Source organism: Nicotiana tomentosiformis, chromosome 2, assembly GCF_000390325.3.
Source record: "Nicotiana tomentosiformis chromosome 2, ASM39032v3, whole genome shotgun sequence".
NCBI lineage: Eukaryota > Viridiplantae > Streptophyta > Magnoliopsida > Solanales > Solanaceae > Nicotiana > Nicotiana tomentosiformis.
In genome coordinates this window covers 160,762,446-160,776,248 of record NC_090813.1, presented here as the reverse complement: position 1 = coordinate 160,776,248, position 13,803 = coordinate 160,762,446, and the positions used below count along the sequence as shown (strand labels likewise).

At 42.0% G+C, this 13,803-nt stretch overlaps 1 protein-coding gene across 1 annotated transcript; it reads left to right on the top strand.

The window, feature by feature from the left end:
* Positions 1–11,358: 11,358 nt before the first annotated feature.
* Positions 11,359–13,333, top strand: LOC104103529 (F-box/kelch-repeat protein At1g30090). The gene is made up of 2 exons (XM_009611448.4): positions 11,359–11,497; positions 11,840–13,333. The coding sequence occupies exon 2, from the start codon at positions 11,973–11,975 to the stop codon at positions 13,188–13,190; it is 1,218 nt and encodes a 405-aa protein (XP_009609743.1). The 5' UTR covers positions 11,359–11,497; positions 11,840–11,972; the 3' UTR covers positions 13,191–13,333.
* The last annotated feature ends 470 nt before the right edge of the window (positions 13,334–13,803 follow it).

Below are 13,803 nucleotides of genomic sequence, written 5' to 3'. Positions count from 1 at the left end.
TGGAGGGAGAGACTATGAGCCAGACAGGTATCACGCCGGTCATATGTACTACTATCTCCCATGGTTGGAGGACGACATAGTCGGGGACGTTAAACCGGGGATCAATCTGAAGGATATGATCATAGATGAGGTGGCTGGGGCATATGTGAAATATAAGAGCCTACGTAAAAGAGTGTTCGAATCTAAAGCTAAGCATCTAGAACAACATAAGATGAATATGGAGGCGATCAGAGAATGGAAGGAGATTACAAATAAGTCAACAAAAAGGTTGGAGCATCAAGAGCAAGGACTGATGGAGCTAGAGGGGAATATGAGAAAGAGGCTTTGGGATTGTCAAGGCATGGATCCTGATGAAGGAGGGAAGTTGGAAATGGCGTACTTGATACTCGACATGCGCGATCTAGGAAATATGATTGATGGAGTCAAGAGAGCTAAGCATGGAGAAGGTCCTTCAGGGACCAAGTAGGCTAGGAGATAATATTCTTTACTGCTTTCAAGATTAGATTAGATTTCAATGTAATAAGGCTTAATGCCATTAGTGACTTTATAATTATTATTTCGATTTAGTGAAAGATTGATTTAGCTTATTTTCGCATTAATGGAATGAGGCAACGTTGGCATAAATTTTCTCCAAGTCTATATGTTGCTTAGGCCTACCTCAGGAACAATGAGGTCCCCAAATCAGGACGCGAATTATTGCATGACCTTACGTGATACCTGCTTAAATATTGCAAATACTCTTTTACTTCATCTTGCTTATTTGGTTACCTTTTGTTTTCTTTCTTTCTTTTGATTACTCCCATTTCCAAAGGTTGGTTTTTGCATTCTGGCATCATCAACTTACCACACTAGATCCAGAGGTCCTCCACCTCCTCCCCCACCTAGCGATCCGAAAAGCAAAGGCAAAGGGAAGATGGATGATCTAAGTGGTAACCAAAAAGGCAATGCTACCATGGCGGAGAATGTTCAAACCTCGGACAGAAGAAGTGCGCCAGGGCAGAATGAGTTGGTCCTACGTTTGGAACGGAAAATCTTGGAGCTGCATGGTGAGCTTGAGCAGGTCCAAAATCTGGTAAACCTCTCCCTTACTCTCAATGTCCCTTACATCAACCAACAAAACACAACCTCTCAGAACCAAATACCACCGCAAAACACCCAAAATTAAAATCCACCACCCATAGATTCACAAAACCCTCCCGCAATGCACCAGTATCACAATCCCGCACCCCCTCAAAACCTTAACCCGCCACCAGTGCAAGCCCCTCAACACCACCACCATCACCCGACCCAATATCCATAAACCACCACTTATCAAACTCCTCAAAACTCACCACAACTTACCCCTGACCCCCCTCAAACTTCAAACAATGATCACCCATATACTCAAGTTTTAGGAACTCATCAAGGCAACCCGATATACGTCGAAACCTTACCCTATACCCCACAACAAACCCTATACATACCTGAGCCAACGGAGAAGGACCTTCTTATTCAAAACATGGTAGAAGAACACAATAAACTAACCGGGAGAATCTAGAGTGTTGAAGGCGAAAAGGGTGTTAAAGGTTTAAACTACGAAGACTTGTATATCTAGCTAGATGTAGAGTTGCTGGAGGGTTACAAACCTCGCAAGTTTGAGATATTTGATAGCACTGGTGATCCTAAGGTGCATCTCAGAACCTACTGTGATAAGCTTGTGGGAGTGGGTAAGAACGAATAAATCCGTGTGAAACTGTTCATGTGAGGTCTTACAGGAGACGCATTATCTTGGTACATCAGCCAAAATCTGAAGAAGTGGGCGAATTGGGTGAGCATGGCGTCAGATTTCATGGGCAGATTTAGGTTCAATACAGAGAATACGCTAGACGTTTTCTATATCCAGGACCTCAAGAAAAAGCCGACAGAAACCTTTCGCGAGTATGCTACTCGTTGGAGATCAAAGGTCGCCAAGGTGAGGCTGCCACTTGAAGAAGAACAGATGAACAAGTTCTTTGTTAGAGCTCAAGATCCGTAGTATTATGAAAGGTTGATGGTTATCGAGAATCACAAGTTCTCAAACATCATCAAGTTAGGGGAAAGGATAGAAGAAGGAATCAAGAGCAGAATGGTGACCAATTCGAGGCACTGCAAGCCACGAACAAAGTCTTACAATCAGGAGGTATCTCGAAGAAGAAAGAAGTGGCTACCGTGATGGTAGCTTACGGCCCTAAGTCTCCCCTTACATACCAAACACCTCCACCCACATATCAACCCTCACCTCCAAAATACCATTACCCTGCCACCACATACCATATATATAATACCCAACCAGCATATTACCATTCACCTCCTCCTGCCCACAAAAACTACCTAAAGACGCGACCAAACTTTGACCGCAGAGCTCCCAGACAATACACCATAATCGTTGAACCTATAACCCAACTGTATGAGATACTAAAGGTCGCTGGTTACGTCACCTCCATTCCTGTTGTTGCTGTTGAGAAACCTTCCCAGTAGGTTAACCACAACAAAACTTGTGTCTACCATTCAGGCATGAAGGGTCATACCATTGAGGAATGCCGCATGTTGAAGGACAAGATTCAAACACTAATTGACACAAAAGTTATACAAGCAAAAAAGGCCGCGCCAAATAACCCTCTCCTCGATCATAGGGGCGAGGGAGTGAATGTGATAGAAACTGATGAGGAATGGGATCTAGAGGGATCCATTGGACTCATTCGAGAGGGGGATGCTCCTAAAACATCTCACGTCACCCTCTCACCAATTATGGTGCAAACCCAAGAACTGTTTGAGGTCGAGGTAGCTATGCCTTTCACTATGATGATAGCTCCAACACCGTCTTGTACGTCTGATATGGTCTCATGGGATTATGTAGCGGAGGCAAGAAGAAAAGGAAAAGCCAAGATGGAAGAGACAGGTATTGTGCAAGGTATGACCAGAACTGGCAGATTTTATACACCTGAAAATCTTGGAGGAACAAGCAAAGAAACAACATCTAAGCCACCTATCATTGGGACATGCACCGATGATCTTTGGAGAAAGGTAGATGTGAGGGAGTACTCTGTTATTTATCACCTGAACAAAACTCCCACCCAGATATCCATCTTGTCAATGTTGCAAAATTCAGATGCGCACAAGAATGCCTTGATGAAAGTATTAAGTGAAGCTTTTTTGCCCGCCAGTATCACTAGTGGGGAGATGGCTAACATGGTAAGACATGTACTGGAGAGTCACAAGATTACTTTCCATGAAAACGAGCTACCACCAGAAGGGTTGAGTCACAATAAAGCGTTGCATATCACTGTGCAATTTAAAGACAAGTTCATTGCTAGGGTCCTGATAGATGAAGGGTCGAGCCTGAACATATGCCCGCTGACTACTCTAAAAAGGCTGGGTAAAGGCCTGCATGAGATACGGATGGGAAGCATGAATGTGAAGGCGTTCGATAGATCTCAGAGAGCCACTATCGAGGAAATCAACCTTGATCTGTAGATGGGCCCAACCTGGTTCAACGTTGAATTCCAAGTGCTAGACATATCCGCCACTTACAACTTGTTATTGGGACGACCTTGGATACACGCAGCTGGGTCAGTCGCTTCTACTCTGCACCAGGTTGTGAAGTTTGAGTGGAATCATCAAGAGGTGATTATTCACGGAGATGGAAACAACCCTATCTACACCAACCAAACCGTGCCAGTCATCGAAAACAGGAGGAAATTGCGAAGAGAAACATACCAATGCATTGAGCGAGTAAATGCAACTGAGAAAGATCGATGGTGGAGAAACAAGATAGAAAGCATACTGATGTGGTTAGGGTATGAACCAGACAAGGGTCTTGGTCGAAAGCTTTAGGGGATCACAGAACCCATACAACCACAATATCATGGCACAACCTTTGGTCTCGGGTAAGAATATACTGTGCAAGAAAACCAGTATTGGACACTGCCATGGCGTACCGATTACTACCTATTGGAACAACCCATACCACCATTGCACCAGACATTCTGCCAGACTGATGTAATCTGGCATGAGGAAGTTGTTACTAGGCGAGGAAAATATGGACCGCAGTGTAATTTTAGATGAGGATGAGGAGGAAGACCTTAACATTCAGACAGTAGGAGAAGGAGCTGTTCTCAAGAACTGGACTGTTGCACCATCCCGGGCTCGCCGAGTACCTGGGTAGGCTTGGCAGAATTAACATGATTTATTTTAAAATTATTTTTGGACATATAATACATTTTCAATGCTTTGTTTTGAAATAATTACTCGAGCCATCGAGTTGTACTTGTTGACAATTTTAAGTTTTATTAATACATTATTGCTTTTCGTTTAGTTATTCTTTTCAGCGTAATTATTACATACCCTAATGAAACTACGACTATGACATGTAATGAGACAACACAACATAAGGAAAGTGATTCAGAATATTTGGAAGATGATATAATACCTGAGGAAATTGTCAAAGAAGTAGAGAATTTTAAGAACAAACCAAAGTCCAATTTGGAAGAGACTGAGGCAGTTAACTTAGGAGATTACGAAACGGTCAAGGAAATTCGCATAAGCATTCATCTATCACCGTCGGGGAAGGAAGAGTACATCTGGTTTCTAAAAGAATATGAGGATATTTTTGCATAGTCCTACAATGACATGACTGGGTTAAAGACATCCACAGTAGCTCACAAGCTACCTACCAACCCCATGTATCCGCCGGTAAAACAAAAGCTTAGGAAATTCAAGCCAGATATGAGTCTGAAGATAAAGGAAGTAGTTACCAAGAAAATCAAAGCCAAGGTCCTTCGAGTGGTCGAGTACCCAACTTGGTTAGCCAACATTGTGCAGTCTCCGAAGAAGGATAGGAAATTTAGGGTGTGTGTTGACTATCGAGATCTGAACAGAGCAAGTCCTAAGGATGATTTACCGTAGCCCAACATACACATACTGATCGACAACTGCGCCAAGCATGAACTCCAATCCTTTGTGGATTGCTTCGCAGGCTATCACCATATTTGGATGGACAAAGAGGATGCCGAAAAGATAGCCTTTATCACGCCATGGGGGGTGTACGGATGCCATTCAATTTGAAGAATGTTGGGGCCACCAACATAAGGGCCATGACGACTTTTTTTAACGACATGATACACAAGGAAATAGAGGTGTATGTGGATGATGTTTTCATCAAATCTAAGAGAAGTTCAGATCACATAGCACACTTGAGGAAGTGTTTCGACCGACTTCGAAAATACAATTTGAAGTTGAATATGGCAAAATGTGCTTTTGGAGTCCCTGCTGGAAAATTGATAGGTTTCATCGTCAGTCACCAGGTATTCAGCTAGACTCGTAAAAAATCAAAGCTATTCAGGATTTGCCACTGCCAAAGAACAAAAGAATGTGATGAGTTTTCTAGAACGCCTCAATTATATCAGTTGTTTTATAGCACACTCAATTACCGGGGGTCGTCACCCTCGGGTAATGATTTTAGCAAGAGAGGAAACTTGATGCTCAAACAAGTTTGGACTTGGCGGATAGGATTTGTTGTAAGGGCCAAACGGTCGAATGAACCATGCCCATGTAGACCACTTAAGCCATAACATAAAGCTTGTAACATTTGCAATCTCGCATGTTGCACAGAAATAAAAGAAAATTTCTACCTTGCAGATACATATTTTGTCTCTTAAAAATTACAGTATTTTGTTCCTTAAGGACGTCGGGCCCAAGGGCCACCTCTGTCCGATCCCAAGAGATCACCCCTGCTCGGGGACTGTCATCATGGGAAAGCCTAAATGGCTCGGGCTACGAAGCCCGAGGGCACAAAATCTATTAGGCAGTGACCAAACTTCAAAGGCTACGGCCATCCCCATTCGGGGACTAGTGTCCGGGGCAAGCCCAGATGGCTCGGGGTAATAAGCCCATTGGGCAACACCCGAACTTAAGATGCTACGACCGTCCTAGAACGGCTCGCAGACGTCCGATATCCATAACAAAAACATAAGGCCTTCAAAATTTCTAAACTAGTTCAAAGGCTACCCTCAACAAAATTATAATCTAAAAACTTCTAAGTAAATACTTCGGGGAAAGCTTCCGGTCATACCAATCCCCCGCGAGTCTTTAGCAAAATAATATCAAGAACGAGCATTGTTCGAACCTCCGATCCAGACCTAATTATTGCGCGCTAAGGCATTCAAAATCTTTGCAATCGTAAAGGAAAAAGCAAAAAGAAACAAGCTTGAAATTTGTAGAAGGGAAAAAGCATTGTATATATACATAAATCTTTACAAAGTCCAAAAGGCCACAACAAAATACAAAAGTACAAAAGCGAAGAAAAATCTACAAGGCACCTAAGAAGCCCGATCTTCGTCGGATTTCGCCTCATCACCGGAGCCATAAGGGTCTTCCTCGTCCTCGGATCCGCCTGAACCATCGGAATCTTCCTCATCCTTGGGGTATGCCAACTTCTTGGCCTCGAGCCTCTTAACATTTTCAATCTCGACCGATAAATTGAACCCTCGGGCATGAACTTCCTCGAGAGACTCCCTCTGGGACTGCCACCTCACATATTTGACGATGGGCTTCAAGCCTTCCTAATTTTCCTCAACATCAGCTTTGTACTAGTCCACCATCTCTTCAGCGTCGGCCCTGGTTATTTCTGCCACTGACTTGGACACTTCTAGCTCCTTGGCAAGGGTATCCCGTGCAGAAATGGCCGAGCCCAGTTGAGACTGGAGGTATTCGATTTTTTGGGACCGATTTTTAGCTTTCTCCTTCATCGATCGAAGTTGGGCCTCCGCCGAGGCCAACTTCTCCCGGGCAGTCTCCTTTTCCGAAGCCAATCGGTCCATCTTGCCCTTCCACTCTTCGGCCATGGCCTTGACTTCGTCCATCTCAGCCCCGAGCTGACCGACCCGATCAACCTTCTGTTGAACCTGCGGATTCCGACTGTTAGACACCATGTCTAGATCATCATCACTAACTTCAAAGATTTTTACCTTTTCCAACAGGTTGGTGTGTTCTTTCTAAGCCGCGTCCAACTCGGCTCGGAGGCTTTTGACTTCTCCTTCACGTTGCTCGCTGAGAAGCTTATACATGCCTCTCTTCTTAGCAAGCTCTTTGACTTCGGCCACGAGTTAGATCAGCTCATCCAGTACTGGAGGAAGGTTTCATGGTAGATCACTAAGGCCTACGAATATGAGAAGGGATATTAGAATCATCAACGATGAATTCTTATATTAGAAGAGATAATAGAATTATCAAGAATTACCCGGTTCAGCGCCTGTTGTGCTTCGTTGAAAACGCATGGCACGTTTACCTCGTTTATTTTTGCCTGGTCTTCTTTGGTTATCAGGCACCGGAGGTAACTAGCTATCCGTACGGAGGGGGGGGAGGAGAATCCGGGAGAATTTGGGCATCCTCTGGAACGATGATAATAACAGATCGCTTCCGACCAGGATCCGTGCTCGGAGCAGTGAATCGATTGATTAATCTCGGGCTCAAGCTCGACCCGACATCCTCCGAGGACGGACTTTTCCTTGGCACCTCTAAGTCACCCAATCTGGTGAAATCCTCCAGGGCGGATGAGTCTACACCGTCAAAAATGCCTCGGGGGGATCATCCGCTCCATGGACCCCCTCGTGGGATCGCTCCTTTGTCGTTTGAGCTTCATCGAACATTGATTCTATGAACGAAGGCAATCCTGATATATCTATAATGCCGGGCGGGGCAAATCCGGCATCTCGAGAGTTCTCGACCCTCACTTCGGCATCGGCCTCGCGAACCTGAGGGGAATTAACTTCCGTCGTTTCCCCCTCGGCTATCACCCATTCCTCGGGGACAGACGGCTCATGGGCCACAAAGATTTCATCCTACTCGGGCTCGTCTCTGAGCCGGAGGAGTGATTCCGAGTCAAGCACTCGAGAGCTGGAGGTTTCCTTTGGCTTACGGACCGGCTCTTCTCATTTTCTTCTTCTACGAGCTCGAGGAACTCGGGGCTCTTTTCCTTTTCCTCTCCCCCGCTGTGTCTCCACGCTGTCCCGAAGCAGAAGAATCGGTAGGTAAGTCCTCATCCCCAACCGAGTGCCTAAGCTCGACGGTCTTAGGCAAACCTGCAAAAGAAGAGTAAAGAAAACATAATAAGAACGTGATGATAGAAGAAGAAGCACAACGCAACCTATTCGGGAAAGAGATCTTACCATGGGAACGGGTCTCCCAACAACCCTTCAAAAGTTTGCTCCACGAGCGCTCGGAGTAGGGCATCTGCGAGATGATGCCTTCAATCCATTCCTTTAACCGAGGAACGACATTCAGGACTCGGGCGACAGCTGCACCACTACAAACACCAATGAAGAAGAAAGGAGATGAGCATTAAATCAAAATTCAAAGAGAAGTTGTACTTACGTGATGGATTTCACTTCTCCGGGAATGGCCCAGATCGGCCGGAATCAAGTCCGAGGTCCTCACCCGAACAAAACGTCCCTGCCAACCTCGATCTCGGTCTTCATCGATGCTTAAGAATGGGGCCTTGCTAGCCCGATGCACGAGCTTTATCAGCCCTCCTCGGAAGATTCGGGGACTGTACAGATGGAGCAGATGATCTACGGTGAACCGACAAGAGTCGATCTTGTTCACAAAAAGTCGAAGGAGTATTACGATCCTCCATAACGATGGGTAGATCTGGCCGAGACATACTTTGTACCTCTTACAGAAGTCTATGATGACCGGATCCACAGGGCCCAGAGTAAAGGGATAGGTGTAGACACTTAGGTATCCCTCAACGTGGGTAGTAATGGCCTCCTCAGAATCGGGGACCACTATGTCCTCGTCGGCCCAATTGCAGTCCTTTCGGACTAAGGGGAGATCATCCTCGGTGATCGAGCAAATATATCTCGATGCCTCCTCACACTGATCTTGCACCAAAGAGGACTTCTCGACCTTTAAGTCGTCAGCGATCGAACAACCCACGGGGGTTGAAAATCTTCAAGGGAGGTTCAGGAGCCGGTTCATCAATAACCACGTTAGCAGCGGGCCTCCCAAGGTCGACCACATCGGAAATGGTTTCATTGGTTCCGGCAGTCGTTTGGGAGGTAGAGACGACCTTTTGAGGAACATATTTTGAGGTTTTTGCCATTGTTATAGGGGAAAGCTTGAAAGAGATAGAGAAAGGTTGAAAGCTGGAAGCTCAGATGTGTTAGCTTGGGTGGATGATGAGTAAAAAGTTTGCAAAGGAATCTCGAGTAACGGAGGTAAAAATGCCCCAATGTGAAAAAGAATAGTGAAATCCTGAAGGTACGAGGGTAGACAGTATGATGTAAAGTAAAAAATGAATGCAAGAGGGGTTATTTATAGTGGTTCCACGACGTTTCACCTCCAGGGACAGCCAACCGGCGGCTGACGTGCAATTTATGCCCTTATGACATGACTGACGAGACGTTTCAGGATTTTTGTCATTTATGTCACGACGTATTGAAGAAGAGATCGGGGTGCTCATGTCGTTTCTCGTCAGCTTGCTCTCCGAGAAACGAGGGAACTATCTGTATACGGGTTAAAACCGAGCTCATGATACACTCCGACCTCTAGTAGAGTAAAACGAGCACGAGATACGATTGCGAAGGATCGGAATCGAAGCAAAGGTCTCACCGAGTCAGAATCCGGGGGCACATTATCTGCCCTCAAGAATATCGGGGTCATGATTCGAGGTTGATCCAAATCCTGAAAGACTTCGGAGAACAATGTCGGGTAGTCAAACACGACCAACGGAAGGCCGTAATATCCGCGACCGGCCGGATATCACGATATGGATCTCGGCACGTATCGATGAATAACCGACAATTAGTTAAATAGAAGATTTTTTACCTTTATAGAGTTGTACTTACAGTAGGATTTCCCTACTATATAAAGGGGGTCTAATAATTCATGGGACATATTGTGACACGTACTTCAAAGCAATATATTAATATTCTCACTGTTATTGTATGTTTTTTCTCTCGTTCATCAATATTGTCCACTGTGAGCCCGGATCGAGGGTGAATGTTTCACTAAGGCTGGAATCCTCCTCCTCGCGTTGTTTGAATTTACTGTATCTTTACTTGTCCATTCTAATTCAATTTATCGTTTTGTATCAAATTAATCCGCATATCCTTAAAACTACTTACAAATTTAATTGTTATCCAATTTTGAGGGTAAACAACTCCTTAAATATATATATAAAAGGAGCTTTACGTAATGACTTCGATAATTTTGATTGAGTAGATAGGATTTTTGCATTACAACTGTTTATAAATATTTAATTTTTAATTTCAATAAGGACAAATAAGAAAGTGGTTTAAATCACTTCTAATGCTTTAGAATCCTAACGAATGAACAAGTTCATTGTTGAACGTTCTAGGAATTATGTGTGATTTCAAATAAGGAAAGAATTATTAAGTTAAATGTAGTTGACTTCAAAGTCTTAAATATTAGAAATATTAGAAGTTCCTACAAAGAAAATTTTAGTTGATTTCAAATTTCTAAAAATTAGAAAAATTATTTAATTACAATTTTGTCTAATATAAAACCTATTTTTAAAATGTAATAAAGGCGAACGATATTTCGCTAAGAACGTTCGTGCTTTTAATTAATAAATGATATATATAAATATAGATATAGATAGATAGATATTGATATAGAGATATATAAATTTTTGGGTCAAGGTTGTTGGATTAATACAATATTTTTCAAAAGTGTATTAAATTAATAAAATGATATAGTCTAATATCGTCTTTTTTTCATCTTTTATGGTCCTAGAAATTCTAAAATAAAAAGTCTTTAAAAAGAAAAAACAAACAAGAAGAAGGATCATGGTGGATCTTTTGATTATTAAGAAAAAAAACAAGAAGAAGGATTAACAAGTATTGTACTAGTTGCTTAATTCTTACCCTAGATTTTAACCTTATATTTTGCTTAGGAATCACGTCAAATCAAACTTTAAATCCCAAAAAACTAAAGATAGGAGCTGCTTAAGACCTAATTATGAAGCCAGCCAAAACTGGTTTATTTTTATAGTGCTTTTTTTTTAATTTTAATTTATGTGATGCATTTTGACTAAACACAATTTTTTTTTAAAAATAAATAAAATTTGTGTTTAAAAAATAAGTTCAAAACATTTATTTAATTATAGATTATTTGTAGTAATTATTTCATTAAAAATAAAATTAAAAAATTACAATTAAATTATTTTAAATATATAAAAATAAGATTATTTTTTAAGACATATTAAAAAAGGTACATCACATAAATTGATTAGCCAGTATATGAAACAATGGCGCGTGACAGCTATATTCCCCTCGAAACATGAAACCATGTTTGCCACATAAATTTGAGGCTGGAGCCCAGTATAAATGATGAAAAATAAAATCTTTCTTTAGAAGCAGAACAAAGTCCTTTGGTTTAATTAATCTTAAGCGGTGCAGTTGTTGGTAAAGCCACCATCTTTACTCTTCTGCTGGTATCAACTGTTCTCTGTTAATCTGTAAGTTCAATTTCCTTAAGCTTTCGCTCTTATGTATATCTATACTCCTATCTCTGCTATAAAGGGTTGATCTGTCAATTAAATAAATATGGGAAAATAGGCCTTTTTAGTAAAAGGATTCTTGAAGTTATGAGTTTTGCTTATATTCAAGGTTTTGTTTTTGATGCTTTTGCAATTCTAAAAAGTAGTGGCTTTGTCTAAAAAGTGAGCAAAGGTATTGGACTTGTCTATATTTCATGTGTCTGAATTTTGCTTTTGGATTTTTATATTTTATGGTTGTTAATTCAAAGATTATGTGTTTGATTAGGTTTCTGATTCACCCCTTTTTATGAATGAAACCAGGGGCCAGGGCAGGTGTATTGTATATGGTGTACACACTAGTGTGTTCATTTCTGAGTATTTGTGGCTCTTAAGCAGCTCTGAGAGAAAATTGGATATTAGAGGAAGGGATTGCATAGTGTTTTTATAAACAAACATGCAAAGAGTAAGGGTATCGTCACATCAAGTTCCAGTACACAAGCTGGGGGATTCACAAATGACATTATCCCCAAAGTTTAGGTTAGCTGCAAAGCAATCTGATTTACTTGATCCTTCTCTTGAGTTAGAATTATGGCAAAGGGGAGAACCCCTAATTCCTGGACTTCCAGATGATGTTGCTCTCAATTGCCTCCTTAGGATACCAGTTGATAACCATATGACCTGCAGGGTAGTCTGTAAGCGTTGGTATTCGCTTTTTGGCACTAAAGATCGATTCTTTTGTCGAAGGAAGGAGCTTGGATATCATGATCCTTGGTTTTTTGTATTTGCCTTCCATAAAAGTACTGGTAAAATTCAGTGGAATGTCTTTGATCTAAACAACTTTGCTTGGCACACTATCCCTGCTATGCCGTGCAAGGAAAAAGTTTGCCCCGATGGATTCGGTTGTATTGCCTTTCCCCATGAGGGTGTTCTCTATGTTTGTGGTGGAGTAGCTTCTGATGTGGATTGCCCTCTCAATTCGGTGGTGAAATATGAGGTCCGGAAAAACCGCTGGACTGTTATGAAGAAGATGATCACTGCTAGGTCCTTTTTTGCTAGTGGAGTTATTGATGGGATGATTTATGTTGTTGGAGGAAACAGCACAGATCTTTTTGAGCTGAACTCTGCTGAAGTCTTGGATCCTAATAGAGGGATTTGGCGCTCTGTTTCAAATATGGGAACAAAAATGGCTGCCTACGACTCTGCAGTTCTTAATGGAAAGCTTTTGGTAACAGAAGGCTGGTTTTGGCCCTTTTATGTTTTTCCTAGGGGCCAGATTTATGACCCTCAAACGGATAATTGGGAGAACATGGCTTCCGGGCTTCGAGAAGGTTGGACTGGTTCCAGTGTTGTGCTATATGGGCGTTTGTTTGTTGTTTCAGAACATGAACGAACGAAGCTTAAGGTTTATGACTCGGAAACTGATTCGTGGGACACTGTTGAAGGACATCCACTGCCAGAGCAGATATGTAAACCTTTTTCTGTAGATTGCTGTGACAACCGGATTGTTGTTGTAGGTCGAAATCTTCATGTTGCTGTAGGACATATCAAGAGCCTGCAGCAAAAGAACACATCAAGCAAACGCTGCTCGTTCGCTGTTTGCTGGCAAGTGGTAGATGCTCCTGAATCCCTTTCTGACTTTACACCGTCTAGTGCACAGGTTCTATTTGCTTAGCTTCATAGTTTCTATTAACATGCGTGGAATGTCTAGTAGTTTATCTTATGTATTTCCAACAAGGTCCTGTAATTGAATATAATTATCTTTGGGTATTCCTCAGTTTCTGCTCTATTTAGCTAATATATAGTAAATTCTGCTCTCCTCCTCAACCTTTTTATGTCCAAATTTGATATAATGTAGTTCTTGATTAATGCTAGTTCACTGAGGGACATAGTCCATTGAACAATGATCTAATTGAACTATATTGATGAGATTACTGGGTTTTCAAATTGTATTAGTTCATTTGTGGAAATTATAGGTATCTTACTACTGTATTGTATCCATCCTGGCGCAAGAAAATTATTGTGGCATTCTTGTTTGGATCCCCCTAGGGAGTACTTCTCTCCTTCAAACCTACATTTTTGTACTGGTCTACCTAATTTATTTTTGAAATGGAATTACTCATCTGGATCCTTCTTTTCGAGGTCCGCTATGATGTTGTCAACATCCAGTTGAGTGCTTTTCATCATACCTTTTCTTTTTTTCGTCATTTTCATTTCCAGCTAGTAGTACCTGGTAAATGACCCGACCCAACCCCTCTTATCTTAAAAGAAAAGAGAGGGTGAAGGAG